The sequence below is a fragment of the Coloeus monedula genome (assembly GCF_965178545.1).
Source record: "Coloeus monedula genome assembly, chromosome: 4".
Taxonomy (NCBI): Eukaryota; Metazoa; Chordata; class Aves; order Passeriformes; family Corvidae; genus Coloeus; species Coloeus monedula.
In genome coordinates, this window is record NC_138784.1 from 64241377 (window position 1) to 64264853 (window position 23477).

At 36.3% G+C, this 23477-nt stretch overlaps 2 protein-coding genes across 2 annotated transcripts in view; one reads left to right on the plus strand and one right to left on the minus strand.

The window, feature by feature from the left end:
- Positions 1-3247: 3247 nt before the first annotated feature.
- Positions 3248-9313, minus strand: LRRC17 (leucine rich repeat containing 17; the record flags this gene model as incomplete). Its single annotated transcript, XM_082280977.1, has 3 exons — positions 3248-3651; positions 4927-5082; positions 8557-9313. 3 exons carry the CDS (start codon positions 9311-9313, stop codon positions 3248-3250), a joined length of 1317 nt encoding a protein of 438 aa, XP_082137103.1.
- A 5503-nt stretch (positions 9314-14816) lies between these two features.
- Positions 14817-23477, plus strand: part of FBXL13 (F-box and leucine rich repeat protein 13) — a gene marked incomplete at both ends in the record, with an annotated part of 35231 nt that continues 26570 nt past the window's right edge. The window contains 3 exon segments of the mRNA XM_082280372.1: positions 14817-14826; positions 16587-16616; positions 16619-16678. Of these exon segments, the coding sequence (XP_082136498.1) occupies positions 14817-14826; positions 16587-16616; positions 16619-16678 (100 nt within the window).

Here is a 23477-nt window from a genome sequence, read left to right on the forward strand (position 1 = left end):
TGTTTGATGGAGGGTGTACTTTACAGTACATTTTTGAGAAGCTCAGAGAAATAGCAATTAACCCTGTAATGCTGAAGTTTTTATCAATTGTTAGTCATTTCCCCCATATGTATGTTTTTCAGATATAGTATTGTCTTTTTCCTTGTGCTGCCTCCTTGTGCACTACCTTCATAACTCCTGTATGCTTCTTCTGTTCATGCAGTCTTTTCTCAATGCATTTGCTACTAATCACTGTCAGATCTTGCTAACCTGTATTATCCTTGCACCAACCTCCTATTTCTAGTGTTGTGTTCTTACATTATTTGTAGTTGCAATTACTGTCTATTCTACCACATCCTCAGTGGGGGGGTGTCTGCAAATGCCAACATACAGAAAACCCTAATGTATTTCAGCTACATTTTCAATGAGAGTTTCCCCCAGGCACAGATCCACTTTTATTTTAATTATAGAAAACTAAACCACGACTTGAATATTTGTGTCTATTTTGACACAATTCTCTAGTATTATTGAAAAAAAATGAAATGTGTGATAACTTTAAGCAGTAAGGAATAAAATTATAGTGCATTGTAGTTAAAATAATAGAATTTCCAGCTACTCTCTGAAAGCTCCAAAGGCCATCTAAGGAAAATAGTATCAAGGACAATTCCAGCATTCAAAACTTCAGACCATTCTTCATTGCTAGAAGTCTTTTCATTTGTTGATTCCAGGTGTCTAATCAGTCCTGCTCTTAAGTACTGAATTTAATTTTATTTTATTGCACAAGTGTTTCTTTCATGGAGCTTCTGTGCTGACACTGATTTTACAGGGTCACATAGAAGCCTTTATTTGGAGGACAGTTGTTAAACCATGTTTCTTGTTAATATGTCCCTCCCTCACTTACAGATTTCACTTAATAACTGCGGCCAAACATCTTGTGCTGTTAAACACAAGGTAGGATATTTAGCTCATTATCCCTCTTGGACCTTCAGCAGGTGCAGCACGTTCTGGTGCCACTGTTTGAAACCCTGAATGATCGCACCCCTCCCTTAACTCTTGCTGCTGCTGAACAATCATCCTATTTATCACTGTGTACCACAGGTTTTAGCCTTGGTCCTAAGAAGTACATTCATGATCTGTTTGGGAATCCCCAGGGCCTTTGAATGAGAGCAATTAAGCCACTGCTTGTGGTCCTCAATCTTATCCCACTGCTTTTCCAGCTGGTACTTTTTGCTGACCAGAGAGAACAGAGACCTCTCACACAGATTTTGTCTTATATTCTTCTGGATTATCTTTTCTACCCAGATTTAGCCTGACTTAAGATAGTACTTTTTTTCCTAACACTGACTCTTTGCAGAAATTATTATAACATGGTTTATAAATGCATTTTTTCCTACTCAGATTTTCACCATTGTCTGTGCTGCCAAAAACAGATGTTCTGCTGCGGTTTTGTTGTCTGTCCTTTTCAATCATACCCAGTGGTTCTGTATTGAAATAATCCTGCAGAATTTGAGAGAAGGAGGACAACTTCACTTTATACTGGCTGCTATTTGTGACAGGCTTTTTTTTTTTTACTTTCAGCACTTTTAAGTTTCCAGATGTGCCCTATTTAGTGAATGCTACTGGCAAATGGGATTTTCCTCTCTGTTCCATCTTATCAGGATTAACCTTTAATAGTTAAGATAATGCTTAAGATATTTCCAGGAACAGGCATGAGTCAGATACCATTATGTTTTTGCTATAAAGTTTTTGAAGGATATTGTGGAAGAAATGGCTAAATTATCCAGTTTGTCAGGAAAGCACATGAATAATGGAGGACATGAAGGAAGGCAATTAATAAAAGGATGTGTTTGCTTCGAGATTCTTTGGCATTCCTACCACCCTTAATATCTCCTGATTTTTTCCTTTATGTTGTTCTTTTATTTCATGTTAGCACTAAAGCACTGAGTGCTTTGTCTTGTAAAACAAAAAGCATGATCTTTGGGACGGGTGGTTAAAGCACCAGAGGAATGCACAAATACCATAATTGTCTCCAGATCTTTAAAGGATCAAACTTTCTCCCTGGAGTTTTCCAGAACTTATTCCATGATAGCCAAGAGAAATTTAAAGATTTCGCCCTGAATTTCTACCCCACACTTAGGGATTTCATAGTGATCTAAGTATATTATGTAGCAAGGAATTTTATCTTTAGAGATATCATCTACTTAGCTGAGGCATTTGTATTGCTCTGTTTCTGTAATATTAGTATGATCACAGGTTTTAATCAATGCATATTCACATATCAAACACATAGTTGTTTGATAAGGAGGTGCTGTAACATGCATTTCACAAACGAGCTGAGAGAAGAGTGAACTTAGAGAATGTCCCATGCTTCTGAGCTCTCAGAAGCATACTTACTTCAGTTTGGGTGGGCACTGATGTGCTGGATGCAGACTACAGCATCCTTCACATGATCCTTGTCATCTAGAAGTGATGGCATGTAATCTGTGTCAAACTGATACAACAACATAAAATTCTTCCTAGAAAGATTTCAGCTCTGCCTGCCTCAGAAACCAAACAAGGCAATTATAAACATGTGGAGCTGGATCTTGGGAACCAACCATGTCTTGGCTACTTATCATTTTAAGGCAGATCAGGTAAGGAAGAGGCAGAGGCTGAGTTATTCATTCAAGACATAGCAGGAACACTGGTAAATCAACAAGTAGAACCCACCTTCTGTGTTTGAATCCTAGTTAGTATAACAACTGCCATTCCTCTTTTTCTAGAATTGTATTTAAGGTTAGTCTTAAGGTTTTTTTTTTTGGTCTACGATAAAACAACCGGAAGTCAATACAAAAATCTTAGAAATGTTTTCTGGGAATATTTCAAGAAACTGATAGATACAAAGAACTGTCAATACATTCAAGAAAAATGTGTCTTGGTCACAATCCTGCAGCTATTTCTGTGTGAACACATAAACTGTGTTCATACATAAGACAGCTCCTCCCCACCATATTATGTACATTTGTGTCTATCGATTTCTACTGTATAGTTTCAAATATTTGCCAAAATATTTCACAAGAGCGTCCAGAACAAATTGTCAAAAACAATTGCTTGATGAAGGATGCTGTAGAACTAATGTCATTCTGTAGTTATTATCTGCAATAAACAGACATCTTTGTAGGCAGATAGTCCTACAAACCAACAGTATAATTAGAAAAAATGTAAACAGCATGTTTTTCTTTTTCAAAGTATCAAATATTTAAATGTATTAAGGAAAAGAGTTCCCTTATTAGCCTATCACAGTGACAATTACACCATGCTTCTTTACTGTTTGAACCTTTTGCTCTTTGTGTCTTTCCCATTCCTCATCATCCTTGTCCAGATCAAAAGTTTCTGGATAAATGGGAAGCTTGTCTTTTGGGCATTCCTCATAATAGCTTCGAACATATTTTCCAACAGACCATCCTTTGTATTCCTCAGGCATTTTGCATTCTAGGCCATTGTAGTGAACGTTGTAGTGATGCTTCAGCCAGTAGAAAAGATAATGAATGTTGTAATCACATCTCCAAGGATTCTCTCTCAGCCACAGTATTTTCAGAAAGTAAAGATCTTCCAGTACTCCATATTCAAAATTCTGCAAGCTGTTGTTTGATAGATCCAGCTCCTCTAAGTTATTGAGGCCTGAAAAAGCAGCTGGTCAATAGAAAAATAGTTACTGGTACCTTATAAAGATAACTTGGAAAAAAACCATTCATATCTGTGACAGGAAAAATATGCATATCTACAACAGGAAAAACATCTTTATAATTATAAAGTTATTGCTGCTTTTTTTTTTTTTTTTTTGTCTAAAGGCTACAAAAGGACTTCTCAAACACCGAACTTTGAAATATGGCATGTTCCTTCAGAAGTGAGAAATATTAGGGGAGTGGTAGTGCTGGTAAAGCTGTAAAACACTTCATGGGTCTGCCTGAGTGTAGAACAGAGACAATGGAGGTGGATGAATGCCTGATTTGCTTATTGAATCCTCCTGTTATTGTCACGGTACAGAAGTAGGAATATGGAAACTTAATATTAGACAATGTGCAGGGCCAGAAGTTTTTTTATGCATATAGGTGTTTATGTGCATGTATAGAACCTTTAAATTTAAATTAATATTTTAAGATTTGGAACACAGTACACATGGAGATGCATAATAATGCTTGTGAGTTTCATTTCAGAGGGCAGTTCCTACTTTTTGCAAGGATACTATTTCATTTAATGGCAGAAGTCTTAATTTAAATAATTCAACTCTGTAATGTTAAACCTCTTAAGTACCATTTTACTAATATTACCACTTTCTGATGCTGTTTAATTGCCAAGACGGTACTAGATAAGGCTGCTTCTGCTTGATACACTTTCCCTCTCTCTCTCTTCCCCCAGCTTATGTCTGCTTTTATAATTAAAACCCAAATACATATAGGCTATAAGCAAATTGCCAATAAGGATACTTGAGTTCTAATAAAATATAACTTCAAAGCAATTATATGTAGTGATTTTTAACCAAAAAGAGTTTAAATCCTTTTGGTTTGTCTGTTATTTTATTGTCCAATATAATTGAAAAGTAGCCTCATCATGTGACATATTTTCTTAGATGTGTCAAAGATACTTAAAAAATCATTCAACTACTTAGCATTTTGGAAAACTGTTAGCCTTCAGGTTCCAGAATTAGCTTTTGTACTTGGTTAGTTTAGTGTTAAGAAAGGGCAGCTGAAATGTGTCTTTCTCTACTGATTTTCATGATGAATATATTTCAGTGCAAACCTCTATGAATTAATTGTATGGCATGAAAGGTAAAATTTGGACCAACTTCTAGATTTTTAAATCGTGCCCCCCCCCCCCCCCACCATTTATATCTGATAGAGACAGTATCAAAGTTTATAATTAACAAAAGAGAAATAATTTTTAATGGATATTTAAAATGAATCTTACCAGGATCAATGTATGCTATTCCATTACTGTTTAGATTTAGTATCTTCAGTTCACTGACATCTTCAAACTCCTTGGCTCGTAGCTGTCTAATTTTGTTGTTGGACAAATCAAGTTTAGCTATATCTGGAGGTATGTTACCTGGAACTTTCTTTAAATCTTAGAAAATGAAAAAGACATAACTTGTATCAGCTTTAGATTATTCTTACTGTTTAGGTATCACAGTTACATGCCAGACAGATTATTGTCAGTCTAACAATGTTTCTTGTTTTCTTTCCCTTTTATCCCCTCTACTAGTGCCACCATGTTTTTCAATTTCTGAATTTCATTGTTTCTTTACTTGTACCTTTACATTTCATGTGGAAATTTTCTCTTCATTAGTGCTTATAGTAAAGCTTCTTTCAGTGTTTAATGTTTTTATTTTAGTAGAACTAGACCATTCGTTCTCACAGGGATAGGGTAAGTAGTGAAGATACTATACTAAAAAAAATGTGTGTGAAGGGCCTGATTGTGTAAAGAAAAGAAACCAGAGTAACTATATAAAAAACCATCCAGGCAGCAGAGTGGCATTCTGTCTGCTTCTCTCTCCTACGTGTATCACTGGGATTTCCAAAGTAGCCAAGGACCTCTCAGTCATCAGTGTTCGTATCCTTACAGTGTTCCCTGCAAAAGAGCTCCAGAAAGAACAGCTCTTACTCCAGTAGTAAGGGCTCATGCTTGAGAAGTGCAGACTGTGGTTTGAACCCTGTCAGAGTAATGTTAATAAACCTAATCTCCAGGGTTATTATATTTGTACAATGAGTGTTCTAAACCTGCACTGTCATTCCAAGAAAATGAGCAGTATCTCTTATTTGACTGTCTTTGAATGAAAGCAAGTAGTTTCTGGATCTGAGCTGGAATCTCTGTGGTCATTGTACTTCTGAAGTTCTGAAGATGTCTAATGAATCAGGGAATTTTGAGACTAAAGCAACATATAAGAGTCTTCCTGCCTTATATCTGATCATGAGCACAGCTTTGGTATTACAAAAACATCAATATTGTAACTACTCCAGCCTGCTGTGGTTGGATTGCTTCCTGCTTCTGCAGATGTCAAAGTTTCAGGCCCTATTTATTACCAAATGAATGCAAATAATGCTTGAATTTAGAGATGTTTGGCAGTACTAGAAAGCAGATTTTTTTTCAACTGTCCTTGCAAATACAAGTTCTTTGCAGAAAAGCAAACAAACTCCTTTTGTTTCCATTTTTTTTTTTTTTGCTTTTTTTTTTTTTGTAAAACAGAATCAAGGGCATAGAGTATTTCATTCTGGAGTACTACAAGGTCTGGCTGGTCTGATGAGAAGTAAGTAAATTATTCAAAAAAAAGAGAACATACACATGGATAAATGTATTTTTAAGATGTTTCTTTCCTGACCTTTCTGACATTAGCTGAAGGCTCCTGACCTGTTGTCATACTTCTTTAGACATACTTAGTAGTGGTAGAGTCCTTGTCATTCTGTTCCCTCCATTGTAAAGGAATAATGGATTGCAGCTTTTCATGTCATCTTACTGGTTTAGCAACTGATGCACTTTTTTTCTACTCTGATTTCTTGTCCACACAGATTTAGAGCAACGTTTGTGTTTTCCCTGGATTTTGTGTGCATTACGCTCCTATTTCTGATGAAAATTCCAGTGAAATTGTGCATCTGCTGTACAATATTCATATACAAAGACAGTAAGTACAATGCTTTCATCAAAGATTACCATATGTTCAGAAATACCAAATATCAATGGGATAGCTGCATCCAGCTGTCAAGCATATGCACAGTAGATCTGGTACTTCCAAAAAAGTATTGAAGCATACTCAAGTGTCCATGCTAGGCATGCAGGAAGTTCTGGTTTGATAATACTTAGTTCTTGACCCGAAGGAGGGAGTCCCTGTACTCTCTAGTGTGCTCGTGTAGAGATTGAAATAACTTTATTCCTCCATTATTAGTATTAAAGACAATAAACCATATTTTTAAATACCATAAACTCCTTTGAAACTCCCATGAAGATCAAACACTGAATGTTTCTATGAACTTAGAGAAAAAAAATAACATTTTTCTTGCCAGAAAAATATATGAGTGTGTTTCTGTATTCAGCTCATCTATTTCATACCACTGAGTGGGGAGAGCTGTAAAGTCAGTCTTTGCTTATATAAGGATTATAATTTATGGCTGGGTTTTGTTCAATAACAGTTTACTGGAGACATAAAGTAATAGTGATATAATTAAGACCCAATGAAGGATAATTAAGATCATAACATATAATCTAATAATTAAGATCCTATGTACAAGGAAAGGTAAGATAGGTCAATATTTAAAAAATAGTAAATGTTAGCAGGTAAAGCAGCATAAATAATTAATAAAAAAGATGTAGTAGTTGCATGGTAAAAGAAAGAGAAAATTGAGCCAGAGGGACAAGAAAGGAATTTAACATGGTGGGAAAAAGTAAAGAACGTAGACCATTTTAATGACATACATGGATGAACTATGTAATCAAATACTGAAATCATGAATCCTTGATATTTAGATATTTTCTCCTTATACTGAATTTTGAGCTTCTCTCTGGCATAAAAGTGCAAGAGTAGGGGCACAGTGAGGTTTTTATTCAAAATCAAGTTACTCTTAAATCAAATAAAAGTTCAGCTGAAAAAACATAGTGCTGTGATCTGGTATTGCAGGCTAAACTCCACTAAAATTGGGAAAAGGTCTCAAAATGTTGGCTGCTTCAAGCAATGCTTCTTGTTTCAGAATTGTTACGTTAAAGAATGATTCTCTTCTGAATTGTTTTGTTGTTTGCTTTGTTTCATCGTGGGATAAAATATGGGAAATATAAAGCACAAATAAATGTGCACTTTTGTGTTGATATATGCCCCATCTGGTTTACCCTTAAGGCTTAACTGTGGCTCTTAGGGGCCTGAGAAAGATTTAGAGATGGAATGGATCCAAGTGTCTGAAAAACATTTCTTGAAGTCCCTTCAACTTTGAATTGTTTGCTGGGTGCTGGGAGGAAGAACACAGAGGAGGTATTTCTTCATGAACACAAACATACAATTTCTTTCCTTATTAGAAGAAATCTTGCACCGCAAATGTGAAAATGCAGAGGCTTTCCTTTGCAGTTGGGTTCCTTTGGGCATTGAAAACAGAGCTGGCTGCTCCAGTTCTGCTTCACAACTCGCTTCTGACAAAGTTATTGCTATCTTTGTGTTTGTACAATGGAAGAAAGAAAAGACACTCTGTGCTTTTCTTTATCAGTTCAACAGTTTCAGCACAGCTGTAATTTGACTGATTCGTATGTTTACAGTTGTACAATCAGACTAGTAACTTAAGTAATATGCTTAGTTTTTATTCCTGTTGATTTCTGTTAGATACTTACATTAGAGCACTAAGGATTATCTGTGGAATTTGGGCTGAAGAGCAGAGATAAAATGCAGAAAGTATTCCTACTTATTGCTGGTAGTTACAAGAGAAAACCAATTAACAGTATCAGTTTAAGTAAAGCAAGTACTAGTACTACATTCATTTGCAGTAAATAATGTGTGAATAAATGTAGTAAGGATTAAATAAATAGAATATTAAAATCATTAATTCAGTTATAATGACAGATACAAACCTTTTCTTTTGCAGTTCAGAGTTGGCATGGGAAACACATACATGTGGCACAAAGAGGAATCAAATTCTGGTTTGACAGGTTCAGGCTTCTCCCGTTTTATGTTTTTGGGGTCCTGCCTGTCCTCTTCACTACATAGCTGATCAGCTTTTATCTGCTTTAGCTTTTGATTTTTCAGTTCTATTGGGTGCACACATTTGGCATAATTTCCCAAATTCCTGTTTGTTGGAACCTGTAGCATTGTAACAAGGGTTTCTAGTTCACAGCTGCAATGCCAGGGATTATCATAAAGACGTAGGTAGTTTAAACTGGGCGTATAAATAAAAATCTCCTCAGATAAAATCTTAATTTGGTTATGCTGAAGTAAGAGTGTGGTAAGTTTATCCAAACCATAAAAAGCCTCGCTCTCAATTTTTGATATGTCATTCTGTTGTAAATCCAGAGTTTTCAATACTTTGTACTTGGAGAACATATTATTCTTCAACTTGCGAATCCTGTTTCTTGCTAGCAGCATATGTTTTGTATCCTCTGGCCAATCAGGTGCCACAAAAACCAATTTTCTTTCCTGACAATCTAGGTATTTCTCATGAAGGTAAGTGTAAATATCACATGTTAGGCCTCGGGCATTGCGCTTAACAGTGCTAGATGCTCTCCTTAAGATGTTTTCCCTTTCATTGTTTCTCAAACTCCTATTCCTTGTCCTCCTACAGTCAGATGTATTACAAAGAAGAAGTAGTAATATAATAGTAACTACTTGCATCCTGACATTCAGCTGGCCCCAGTTATTTTCTGTGACAGCTGGAACAGTTGAAATTTTTTGATAGTCAAAATCAGTGTTGTACAGGTCTGAGGAGGCACAGCTGCAGTGTGTGGGATCCCTGTGTTGGAAGAAAAGTAAAAGATTAGAACAGATGAAATGGGAATTTTCATGGAGGCTTGTATATAATATGCAGTCAAGTACTCAGTCATCACACTACTTGGAACTTCACAATACTTTGAAAATTTAAGGTCCTATCTCTTTTTATTTGTTTGTTTGTTAGTTTTTATTGACTCTGGTCTACTGTTTTTTATTTTGATTAAACATGGGAAACTATATGGACAATTTCTCACTAATATTTGTTAGGAGATTCTCATGTGCTCAGGAAAACAGCATCAGGCTGGACCTTTTAGTATTTAAGTTAATCTTGGAAGCTGAGCTCAGATGAGGAGTTTGAAGCTGGTCTTTTCCTACTTCTTGAGTGCTGAACAACAGGAACACATACAGAGTCAGACCGGGGAAAGCCATCCAGTGTCCATCAAACTCCCAGTTTTAATTTGCCCTCAAGGGTGGGCTTGTTTTCAAGTCATTTTCTCAGGACTGTTCACCCCAATTTTTGGGATTTTGTGCTTTCATCTCAGTAATCTGCTGTGACCATGGGTTCAGGATATTGGCCCAGACAGACTGAACCTGTATGAGGAATTCTTACATTTATGTCATACACTGAGAATTTCAACTGTTCACCTTTAATGTGATAGTTTTTTGAATTTGGTTGGGGTATTTCGTTTTGTTTTGGGTGTGGAGTTTGTTGTTTGGTTTTGAGGTTTTTTTAGGTGAATTTAAAAACTTGCAAGACTTAATTTTATCTGTGAATGCCAGGGATTAAATATATGAACTACAAACTTTTTTTATTAATTCTAATTTATACCAGGAAGAAAAATTTTTTCAAATGCTGTGGTTATTTGGGCAGCAAATCTTTCTGATAAAAAAGTAGAGACTTGTGTTCTTAAGTACTTTGAAAATGGAGATTAGTAGGATTCAATGAAGGAACCGTGAAGTTGTCATTGGTTTTCTCCAGTACCAGAGCAAAATGATATATTCAGTCTCAATTAAATTTGATAAACAGGCTTCAAAACTTCACCAGTCTGGGAGGAGGGTTTTGTTGTTATTGTAAGCTTGGAGTTGTCAACAACAATACATTTTAATCCTGTATTGTTTACAACTTCATTTATTCCTTCAGTAGCCCACTTGGGCTCTAAAAGTGTCTCACTAAATTTCTTGGTGTTTTTAAGAGCTTTAATTTGAAAGGTGTCTAAGAATGCAGTCACCATTAGATATTTGTCCATTTTTTCTCAGTTTAAGATTTTTAGTTTTATCTTGCTTCTATTAATTAATGTTTTTTCATCGCTCTTCCTTGATGGAAAAACAGTGTTTGAATTTCCTTTAGTTAATAATTTCTTAGAAAAGGCAATGTTATATGCAAATCTTTCTTACAATAAATCAAAGAATAACATTAATATTTTGTTCAGAAATTATGTTTCTTAATAGATTCATCCATTTATGGGCTATTTCTAATGTTAAGCATATAAAAAAAAAATTTGGTGTCATTTGTAGTCACTTTGTAGTGAAGTGTTAATCCGATGTTCTAGCCCAGAAACACACCAATATTTACGCACAAGCTTTTAAAAATTACCATAGGTAAAATGCAGCTTAAGAACTTCAAACAAAAATGATTCGGGATAGCCAAACTAGTGGTGCAAGGGCTGTTTTTTTTCCCTTATCAATAGATCTAGTAGTTTTATCATAGCAAACTATCAAATTAGTGAGGAATGCTTTGCCCTTGATAAGCTCATGCTGGCTGTTTGCTGTCACTTTTTCAACCTTTGTGTGCTTGGACAGGGCTTCACAGAGGATTTGCTACATAACCTTCCCAGGGACTCAGATGGAGCTGACTGGACTGTAGTTTCTCAGATCTTCTTCCCTTTCCTGAAAATGGATGTGGTATTTCCTATCTTCCAGTCATTAGAAATCTCCTCTGACCGTCATGACCTTTCAAAAATGAGCGAAGCCTCTCAATGACAAGAGACAGCTTTCTTCTTCTTGGATGCACCCTGTCTCATCCCATTTCCTCAGGTGCTCCCTGACATTAACTTCTTCTGCGATGGGGGTATTGCTTCACTCTCACAGACTCTGCTCACAGGCTCCAGCCAGGCAGCTGAGAAGCCTTTAGACAAGCCTCAGCTGTAAAAACGGATGGAAAAAAGTAATTGAGTAGCTTGTCCTTGAAGATTAACCACTTTTCCTGGGCCCCTTTGCCCTCCAGGGCTGCCTACCACGAGATCCTATTAAACAGATCTCTTAACTAGTCAAAATCTGCTAGCAAGTTCAGGGTTTTTTCTTCTACCGTTTGTCCAATTTTGTTCTGTATGGATTTTGAAATTCTCATTTTCATGGCTGCAGTAACCAAAGCCACTCAAGTTCATTCAAGTTCACATTCACTCAAGTTCACATTCCTTGACATGTTGAAGAACACATTCCCTAGACCACTTGTCAGTCAGCTGGATCAAGAAATTGTCTTCAGCATTCTCTAGAAGTCTCCAGGATTGTTCATGCCCAGCCATATTTTCTGGCAGCAGATATTAGTGACTAACTCTCTCATGAGTCTCTCATGAGTAACCAAGATAGGCAAGAGTAAGGCTTCCTTCAGCTGCCCAAAGGTTTCACCCACCATCTCTTCTTGATTGAGCAGATCAAGCAGTCTGCAGCAGATACCTACCACAATGTAATACTCATAGGTCTAGCTTATAATCATTACAAATAAGCTCTTGATTGACTTGTCACCCATTCCAATGCAAAGCTCCATTCATTCAAGCAATACTTTGCATAGAGTACAGCCCATCCTCACCTTTTTGTGCAGTTGCTCCTAAAAGTTCTGGAACCTTTCATTGTACCCCTTCAGTTGTGTATGCTACCCTTTGCATCTCTGGAGTCACAGTGGAATCACAGCTCTGTACCTGTGCATGGACTTTGGTGCCTGCTGGTTGATTCCCAAGCTACAAGTATTTGTGTTCAGACACTTGAGATAGAACCGTTTATACTGCTTTTGCATGGAAGGTTTCAGAGATTTTCCTCATCCCTATCCCCCCAGCTTTCTCACACTCCCTGTGCCTTCACTCCCTTCCAGGTTATGGTTATCCTCCATCTACATACCTATTTTTACTGATAACTCCTCTCTCAAATCCTTTGTTGCAGGAATATATTTCAAAAGCACAAACTTTCCTTTTTAGGGTTGTTTGGTTGGTACTGGATTTCCAGTTATCTGGATTGTCCTTTTGCCTGATAACTGAAGTAGGGAAAAGGTGACCACCACATGGAAAAAGACACAGACTCAACTATTACTTTTTCATGTACAAGCACTTACTTTTTGCCTTTGTATTATATTGACATTTATTGTAAAACGTTCATCATACTAGGAGATTTGTTCCCATTATATAAGAATGGAACAATATCAGTAATACATGTTCTGCAGGTCAATAAAACATGGAAGCCTTATAATTACTCAAGTTTAATGTTCCACCTAGAAGGTAGAACTAAACTGGAACCATTGTGTAAATTATATATTATATTACTGGTTAGAGAAATGTACCAGAGTTCATGGAGAAAATTCACCAGTGGTTTAGATACCAGGATTGGCTGACTGTAGTCTTGGTTTAGCAAAATGTGTAAACATGTACTAACCTTCAATCATGTGAAAAGTCCCTTGTGTTCTGTCGGACTGTATAGTGTATGTATCCTTTAAAATGATTAAATGACCATACTTCAAGTGAGTAACAGTAGCATCATGTCTCTCAGTATTCTACTTTGAGGCTTCCAAAGAAAATGGCTGAGATGATGAATATTGGGATGATTTAAAGAGATTTACTCATGTTTTTTACCTTGTTACATACAAATATAATTTTAATATACTTCGGGATTTTTTTTTTATCATTCAGCCTATTTAAATCTATTTAAATCTGTTGTGTAGAGATAGTACTAATGGAACTCTATGACTATTGACAAGGTAAAATTAAAAAGAACATGAAAGTGTGGGTTTTTAATCCTGAAGGAAATTTAGAGGCATGTGTAATAGAAATACCTTTTTGACTGATTTGCAGGATTCTGTCTGCTATACAAAATGAAATAAATGCCCCATACATTTCACTTAGATAGCAGTTCTTTTATCTTTTTAATTTATTTAAAAATATATGCTAGATTCCCTTATGTGTTGCACAGAGTTTTACAGAAACTTTTAAAAGAAAATGCTATCCAAAAACTTCTTCTGCATGTCCAGTTCCTCATGATGATGCAAGAAGTTTGCAAGTTAGATATGTTCTTAAAAGTTTGTTTTTGAAAGAGAGGACTGTGGATAGGTGCATTGTGTGAGCCAAGGCCTTGTGTGACAACTGTAAAAGAAAGAGATATCCCAAACTGCTATTTGGAAGATCAGTGAGCTGAAGGCAGAGAATTTGCAAACTTACAAAAGTCTGCCATTCCTAGAGACTCGAAGTCTGCCTGGGAGGTAGAATTGCTGGATTAAAAGCTGCCATGGAGGAAAAGAGGCATGCTGTTCACAATAGCAGCCATCACAAAGATCTATAAGGATTTGAAGAATAGCTGTACATTGTTTCTCTTTCCTATGAGGAAAACAGATGTATGTCTTTCAACAACATCCCCACAAAGTTCAGAAATATGTTTGCATAATACATTTTGACTTTGGCTTTTCTTAGTCTGAAATGCCATATCCTCATATAACTAACATTTGTTTTGGCAAAGTTTTGCATTAGTGTCTCCAGTCCTACCACTCATCTCCTCATCTGTATCACTTTTATTATAATCTGTGTTTTCTCGATGTTGGCTGATATTTTGTTCTTTTTAGATTTCCATATATTTATGCTGAAGCTTGAAACATCATTTTTTTGATATGTAAATAGCAAAGAAAATTTTTCCACTGACAAAATACCTTTTGCAGTTACTATGTATCTTGTTAATATGACATTTTCCCAGTCACACGTGATGCTTCTGATTTAAAACCATAAGATTACACTCTTTGTATTCATGATTTTTAGACAAAAAGCAAAGCTCATTGTTTCTGAGATTATGGGGATGTACAAAAAATTGCTGTCCCGTGAAGAATCTGATAGCAGACAGATTTCATGAACATTTCACATGGCAATCCCAAAAGCATTAGCTCAGCACAGGTCCTGTGTACTATGGTAACTAACACAAAGTGCTTAGAGGTGGCAGTATTGCATTTCATAATGCTGCACATGAAGTTTGCTGTGGTGTATCAGACAACTTTTATTGGAGCAAGGAGCTAGTGAAGTATAGGGGTAATTTTTTATTCTCTCATACTATTCCATACAAGCATTTTAGCCTCCATATTGTTCAACAGAGATAATCAGCTAAAATTTCCCTCTGAAAACTTCTGTTACGTATGGTAGACATGAATACTGTCCATCAGGAGTAAATGTCAGAAGGTGAGTTTGTCAGATTTCTTTAAAACTATCCTGAGATTTCAAATGCCAAAATTAATTGAAAAACCAGTATGACAGAATTCCTGCACAATTTAGCTGTAACACAAAACAAGGACTTTTGGTAGTCTGTGTGACTGCTGAGTTTTAAAGAAGATGTTACTTTAAAAATGGAAGAAGAAGGCATGTGTTAAAATTCCCAGATCATAAAAATTGGTCATATGGCCAATAAAGGAAATCAGCTTCTCTTCAAAACTATTATAAGGCTTTGATCGCAGTCTTCAAAATGCAGTAAGAAATGCTTACCTGTGTCTTAAATTATGCAGCCTTGCAGCAATATATACATTAAAAAGACTCAGACCTACCAGAGTATTTACCCCAGTCTCTTAATTTAGTATCTGTTTTATCAGATATGTTTGGAAATATAGTTCTCTAAGTTTTATTTTTCCCCACTCATTTCTGTGGAATATCACACTAAAAGGCAAAAAGGTTCAGGCTTCTACGAGGAAGGATACTTTTACTTCTGTACTTAATATGAATTAAATATTTCCATTTCAAAGAAAAGGCACCACAAATAACACATGCCTTTATATTCTAATATCTGGTTCTAATGCACATTGTTGGAGATTTTTTTGTGAAATGTAATCTTATACTTAATTTCTTAATATTTTTGTATTATTTTTTAAAAACAGCGTTCTTTTACTCTTCCTGTCTCTTTGCATTTGTGTTCAGTTCAAGTTAGCATGTTTCCCCTCTCTATATTGAAAGCACAAAGTCAGTTCCAAAAGTCAGTATGCCACTCCTTAAGCAGTCAGCTCCTCAGTGGGAGTTCCCATCTTCTTCAAAATGACTAATTTTGCTGACTTGCAGAGCTGCATGACTACAACTAAATGTCTACCAGAGCAGAAGGTCCTAATTCTAGGTTTTGATTTTCTCTATGCTTTCATTTGTGGTGCTTGTGGTAGTTGTTATTTATCCCAGTTAGAAATGTAGTTCAGTCAAATGAATAGTTTTCAGTGTGGTATAAGCCTGCAGATGGAAATTTAAATAATTTCAGAGTATAGATTCTTGATTTTACGGAGGGCTGTTGATTAACATTTTCCACTTACACAATTTGCTTTCTCTTAACTAACGTTTAGTATAAAGAAGTGTCTTCCAAAAGAACTGATCAAAACCTAAAGTTGCATGACTCACTTTTGGATAATTCCCTTTTGTAACTCTTTCAATTTTTTCAGTTTCTTTTAATAGTACTCTTCTAAAGTAATTACATTATTTGAGAAGTTTTAACTACACATTTCTGCTTTTAATGTCTTTTGATAGAGATCTGGTTTTCATTTCCAGCAGGCAGTGCTTCTAAAATCAATAGCAAAAGCAGTCCAACAAACTTACACTGAAAAGTCATATTTGCAAAGCATGCACAAAGGAGTTCCAAATAGTTTAAAAAGTATGCTTTTGCAGTTTTACTTGAGATAACTTTACAATGTTACTGATTTCATATGGTGAAATATCTTGCACAATAGTGCTATTCCCCAGTAATTTACAACACAATGAGAAGGGGGAAAAGTGCAGCAGAAGGAATGGACTTTCAAACTCCAGCAAGTAGATAATTCTATTTCATATTGAACATCTTTTCTTTACAGTAATTTTCAGAAAACTTTAACTATGGCATTTTATGTTCTTTTGATTCTGTATCATGCCCTTGTAAAAAAATTCTCTCTGTTTTTTTGTGGGTTTTTTGCAAAGCTTCCCCAGTTAACAACAGTAAGTGAGTTTAGCTCACTGTAGAAAATTCACAAAGTTTTACCATACCTGGACTCTGGAAAAGCCTGTCACAAGGTCATCTGTTTGGAAATTCCAGGTTGTGTTCAGGTTTGTAGTTCACGTCTTTCTTTCATAATGTGAAGCAGAGGATCCTTTATATGACTGGCAGCATCCTGCATTCATGGTATACTGAAGTTGAGCAAGCACTGCAGCAGCCTTCCAGGGTTTTGAATTACATGACTACAGCTGTTTAAGTTTTACTAAGGAATAATAGCACTATAGGTTTGGATCACTTCCAGCAAACTGTCAGATCTATAAACAGCTAGTACTTACTGCATAATGAGAACAAGCCTTTCTTTTTGTAGCCATAAATAGACTAATTGTATGTTATGATTAGTTGGGGGTTTATATCTGGAGCTTTAAAAATGCAGTATTTACTAAGATATCAAAAAAATAAAAGCCACTCTGTGCTGGAAAAAAAAAAACAAATTTACAGTTGATTTCCTGAGAAGGAAGTTAATTAAAAAGTGAACTTTTGTTACAGTTTTACATTGGTTTAATATATAAATTGAAGTGGTATTTATAACTGCAATCTAAAAATAGTTATGTTTTGGATTATTGTAGTATCCTACTAAACTTCTACAGAAAACCAGGGTTTTAGAATGCAGTACTGTTTTAGAAACTTTCAAGTATATACTGTACCTTGAAACATACTTCAAAAGCAGTATGAAATGCCAAATTGTAAGACAATGAAAGTCTCCTAATGTTTAAGTAAAGACTCAGACATAAATTTCTTCATATACTGAGAAGATTCTCCATATAACAAAATGCATGTGAAATGATAGCGATGGAGTCTGAGGAATGTAACAGTTTAACTTTCCATCTAACAAAACCTTTTCAGAACAAAGGATGAGGCAGATGGGACAACAGTCTTGTTCTGATTGCTCTCTACTGAGAGTCTGTTTTCTTGTTTATGAGAATCATGCTGAGATTGTTGTGCAGTGACAGTGTGAAATTTGAAATGAGGGCTGAGGTTAGAGGAAAGTTAAGAACTACCTACCTCTGAGTAACTTTTTCAAAATGCCAGTAATTGGTTCTGTTTCCCGAAAGCATCATTCCTGCTTGTTTGGAAGTGTCATCATGAGCCGTAGGGATCTGCCTCTAGAAAGCGTGATCCAGTAGTAGTCAGGGAGAAGTGATCATCATCAAACTGGGAAAACCACAATCCTCCCTTTCCAGAGGACCGTGGGTTTGCTTGCCAGTGTATTTGAGAGCTCAGAAAGGAATTCCACAACTTTCTCCATTTTAGGATACTGGAACAGTGCTTAATGATTATGACCAAGTACTTAAGTGAACATTTAAAACCAAAAAAAACATCGAATTGCATCACAGTTGGATAAAGGATTTTAAAAAGGTTTTTTTCGCCTCACTGGATGAACTAAACCAAAGGGAACTTCTGTACGGTTAACATTTCAGAATTAGTTGGAAAACTGTAGAGAAGTTATACTATAAACATTGAAATTGTGCTTAAAATATTATATTGGATGTGTGTTTTTCATGTTTTTTTTCATATTTCTTGGGTTTTTCTTTTGTTTTAATATTACAGTTCTTTTTATATGAGTTGTTCTATTGCCACTACTTCTGCAGGATTTGAATATTTATTTAGAAAGCCCTTCTGAAAAATGGGTGATTATGTTAAGGGTTGTGTGATTGGCAACTTAAGGACCAAGGCATTTAATTAGCTCGTTAAAACAGAGGCAGAAAACTGAGAATTAAGCAGACATTTTCGAGTCCACTGTTATAAAACAAGGCCATCTTTTCTTTGAATATTATGTTCTTACGTGGTAATAATACTAGATAAATTGTAGGCATGGGAGTTTTTGCACGAACTCATGGTAATTAAGATTTTATCTGTATGGTACAGATAGTAAATATTTTTATTAATGAATTTCAATGTATTTCTATAAAAATCTAGAGATCCTGTTGATTCTTGCTCAAAAGGTACCCTATTACACCACTGACATTCTCAGAGCCCCACCTAGAAAGCATAAGATATCTTTGTTCTGCTTCTGATGCCGAACAAGTATAGGTGGAAAATTTTCTGCTTTTAGACACAAAACTGGTAAGACCTAAGGGTATAAAGCAATTGCATATCATGCCCAAAATGTGTTACAGCAGTCTGTCACTTGCTGTGGGTAACAACAGCTGGATAAGAGAACACAAGCCACTGGGAAAAATAAATTTATCCCTTTCATTTCTTGACATCTGCGGGGTGTTCCCCCCGCTCCAGCTTAATTGGGAGAATTCTCATTTTGGACAAATTCTGGCTTCTTCGGACATACCAAGCAACAAAAAAGGGGCCATCACTTGGGGATTGAATCTGAGCTATGTTCTTTATTTTTATTGAAGAAGAGGACAATTGTTTATATTTACTGAGTACAAACTTGTGTAACTGAAGAATAGTATAAGTTACACATGTTCTGCTATTTATTTTTAGAAAAATGCTAATTCAGGAATATGTTAATATAAGCTCTTTTTTTGGACAATGGAAAATTAAAAGAAAAATAACATGTGGAGACAAGCCATCAGTGTAATGTGCCAAACATCTGAAAGGATGTCACAATTCATTTTATGATTCATGACAAAGGATACAAAAAAGATAGTCCCATTGTAAACTGAGCCTCTGGACAGAGGGAGCAAATTTGGGGTAATTACATCATTACTTGAAATTATAATTGGAGCATTAACCCCGATATGCAAATGAACCAAATTTATAAAAGTGTGAAAAACCCATGACCATCTTGGGTGGAGCCCCTCAGAGGCCTTTGACTCCCAAGGTGCACCTTTGAAGGCCCTTCAAATAAATACCCTCTTTATTCTCTTAATCATATGTAGCCTCTGTTTTCAGGTAGCCACTTCAAGGCATCACCATGTGCCCCAGAGAGTACTTCCTCAATTCTGAATGTTGATTTTCAAATTTTTACCCTCAAAGTGTATTGCCAATACTGGAATCACGAAAGTGTTTCTTCAAAATCCCTTCTGTGCTGCAGACGGTGTTCTCCCTTGCAGGGTGGATTCCACAAATCCAGTCAGTTCTGGGAGAAAGACAGAATTGTAAAGTAGTGTATGTGTAGCAAAAAAACTCTGAATAAAAATTCTGTGTATTCATATTCTTTGGAAATAAGAAACTATAGAAAGATTAAACTAAATGAACTTTGATATTCTTATAAGCATTTCATAATTTCACTGCAATTATTTTCTAAATCTATGGGGACAAATCTTTATCTGTGGTTCGCTCCATGTTTGTTTTGTTGTACTTTCATTTCAGATCATAGTATACTGTTATGCAATCAAGAAAAAAACCCATGTCAGTCATTTATATATTAGACTGAAAAATCCCGCAGACAAGGAATTTTATTTTACATGTTTACCTTATTTTATTTACATTTATAATTTATTTTTGCATTCACTTGTGATCTGTATATGCAAGAAAAGTAAGACATTTATAGAATGATTTTACTGCATCATGCAGGAAAAGTCTGTTTTGCAGAATTTTGTAGGACCTAAGATGCAATAACCTTCAAAATATTCTCCCTCACAACTGGTTTGAAAGATGAGGTTTAAGTGGGATTTTACTTCTCTGGGGCCAAGAATACACTATTAAACTCCATATGTATCCTACCATTGATTCTCAGGCCAAGCTGTTCACTCTTCAGGCATTCTATTAAACACTGAAATTCCAACTGAGTTGAGAAAGCAATTGTTTTACTAAAGTGTACATAAAATTTCATATTTCTATACCTTATCTTCAAGAGTGCCTGAAGTTTCATAGAGAATCCATAGGGGCCTTAGAAAATAAATTTAAGATTTTACTGTTCTAGATGAAGGAAGATAAGAGAAATACATATGATTGCAGTAAGATCTAAATGTTGATTAATTTTATTTAATTGTGTCTGAATGCATATTTCACACTGGAACTTTCTCATCCTCATGCCTGAGATCTATTATCCAGTTTTAAGTCAAAAACCAGTACAAGTGAAAAAGAAATTAGAAACAATCTGTGCAGGGGTATTAACTGCTTCAGTATAATTTGGTTTGGCTTGCATGGAGGAAAACACTAGATTTCTGCTATTTGTGGTATCAAATGTCTATGTTAAGCAAACAGTGTTTTTCCAGATAGAGATTAAAAGTCTTTTAGACTGCACTTAACATTATACACTCCATACTGAATTCCAGCAAAGACAATGCTATTTCTGTCAGGATTGCTGAGTTTGATCTGATTACCTGCTACCTACAATCTCTCCTTTGGAGAATGGGAATTTCACTTTATTTTAGGCATCTAAGATAAGATAGTGCCTAGAAAATTAACTTAATATATCTATATAGCAATTAGAGAGTGGGAGAGGTCTCCAGAGGTGACTCAGACCCATCTTGGGATCTTTGTTGCTCTTTGCTATACAGAGATCCCAGGATTCATAATTTTTCTGTTGCTGTGCTGCTTGAGAGCCAACAAGCAAGAGGCCTGTTGCAGGGTTAGGTAAACTCTTGCTTGAATGACTTGGTCATGCCGTGCTAAAACAATTGGTGCTTCTTGACCAGCAGAAAGTATAGATTTCCCAATACCTCCCTTGGGCAGCTGCTTATGTGATATTCACCATTAAGCTGCTCCCTTTCATATGTACTGAAGATTTTGGGCTGAGGAAACAACGACAGGAGTATTTTGTCCCACATTGCATATACCAATATGGTATGGAGTACAAAACTACAATCTGGACAACTGAATTTCATGTTCTGTCCTGAGAACTAGCACACATCTTTCCCCACTGACATTTTATCTTCTGGTGATCACTACCAGTAGAAAAGATGATTGATTGCTTTTGCCATAGTAGCCCTATGCTGCACCTGCTTGTTTTGCAATCATTTGGGGTGGACAAATTCAACCTATCCATGCTGATGGTGAGGTCTGCAGTACTATCTGCAGATCCTCACTGGTGTGTTATCCACATCAATCACATTCCCAAAGTCACAGTGTCCTTTTGTCCAACAGACACGTCTCAGTTGGAGGCGGTGTGACAGCCTAGAATGCACCAACAGGCTCTACATGCTCTGACCGTCTTGTGATTACGAGATGGTTCTTTCTGTGCAATCCCTCTCTGCAGCCTCCCCTGCAACCTCACAAGATTCTGCTCTTTTTTCTTCATCTGTTTCTTAGAGTATAGCTGTTCCTGGAGGAGCCTGATCCAGGGTAACACAGCTGCACTATATCAGACCCCACCTTGAACACAGCTAGCTGTCAGAGGGATGGGACTTGATGGGATTTATATCACCATGCATTACCAGTAAAATATTTCCTCCATTTATTTTGATGGTAGGGTTTTCATTCATTTTGCAGGCTGTTACAGATGCACTGTAGAAAAAACAAATATGCTACACTTGTCCTGAACTCAAAACACACCAGATTATTTGCATCCATAGTGCTAAAAGTGCCAGTGGGTGTCATCAGCCACACCATATTCTGTCTGTCTGTCTGTCTGTGAGATCTGCACAAACACTTTAAGAACACATTTGACAGACACGAAGCCAGTTCCCTTCTAGTGCTGGCATCCCTCTGCACAAGGGAAAATGTGCAAAGAGGGCCACAGTCTCCTAAGAATGAGAGAAGACATTTAACATAAAAATATTTAAAACAATTGACAAAGAATCTGTTTAAAAGGCCACTTCAGCCTGAAAATAAAGAGCAAGCCAACCTGGGCATAAGTTAAAAGATGAGGCATTATGCCAGAAAAGAATAGACAGTCTGCCTTGATTATAACTTAAAGTCAGTTACTCCATTAAAAAAACTTCATGTGCAGAAGGAATCCAAACATTAAATTTGCAGAAAGAAGAGTCGGAAACCCAAAGTGTGAATCTCCTCACTCAGTGTAAGATGGAAGTAAAGCAGGCTTGATTCTAGTTTCCACTGAAACTAGAGTAGTGGGGACCACTCAGGTATGCTACAAATGCTGGAGGCTGGAAGTGCAAGAACTGGGAGCATTTCCTGGTTCATTGTTACCATACTGAGGTGTGATGGGTGATTAGCTGCTGCTCAGTTTCTGGCTAGTTTTTCTGGGATGATCTCCTGTCTGCTAGTGGTGTCCACTGTCAGACAACAAAGCCTGTGCCTTACACAGCTGCTCCCCTCAGGAAAGGTAGCTAAGCACATCCGGCTTCTGCAGCAGCTGGAGAGGTGGGACACAGCAAGAATCCCTACCACTATATTTATAATACAAGTTTCCTTCTTTGGATTCTTCTCTCCATAGGCCTTATTTGGTACCCAGGAGGACATGCCAGACTACTTTCTGTGGGTGTTTTGCAAATGAATTCCTGGGGCTGTGGTCTGAGCTGCACAGGGCTGGTGTGGAATCATGTAGTCATTACGGTTGGAAAAGACCTCTAAGATCACCAAATTCAACCATCAACTGTTTTATTACACAACTTCAAAACCCTGGAAAACAGTGAGCTCTCTACATGCAAATATTGGGGGGACTACTTCATGGGGAGGAATGGTTCACATCTATGTTTTCTGTAGAAGCTAAAAAGAAACTGTTGTTTACAAAGCGTTTATATGTCAAAAGAAACACTTTGTATGCCTAACTGACATCTTTTGAATTTAATCAGTTAAAGAATTGTCTCAGAGGAATGATAAAAGCAATAAACTGAATTGACAGATCCATCTGTCCATTTGTAATTTCACTGAATGTTGCACTGTTAGAGTATGCATAGTTGTTGTGGTCCTGCATGCAGGATTCTGTAGAAGAGTTCGATATTATTGTGATTGCAGAGGACCTTTCCTTGTACCCCCTCTGAATTTAACACATATTTTACTGTGGACCTGGAAAGAAACAATGAAGATAGTT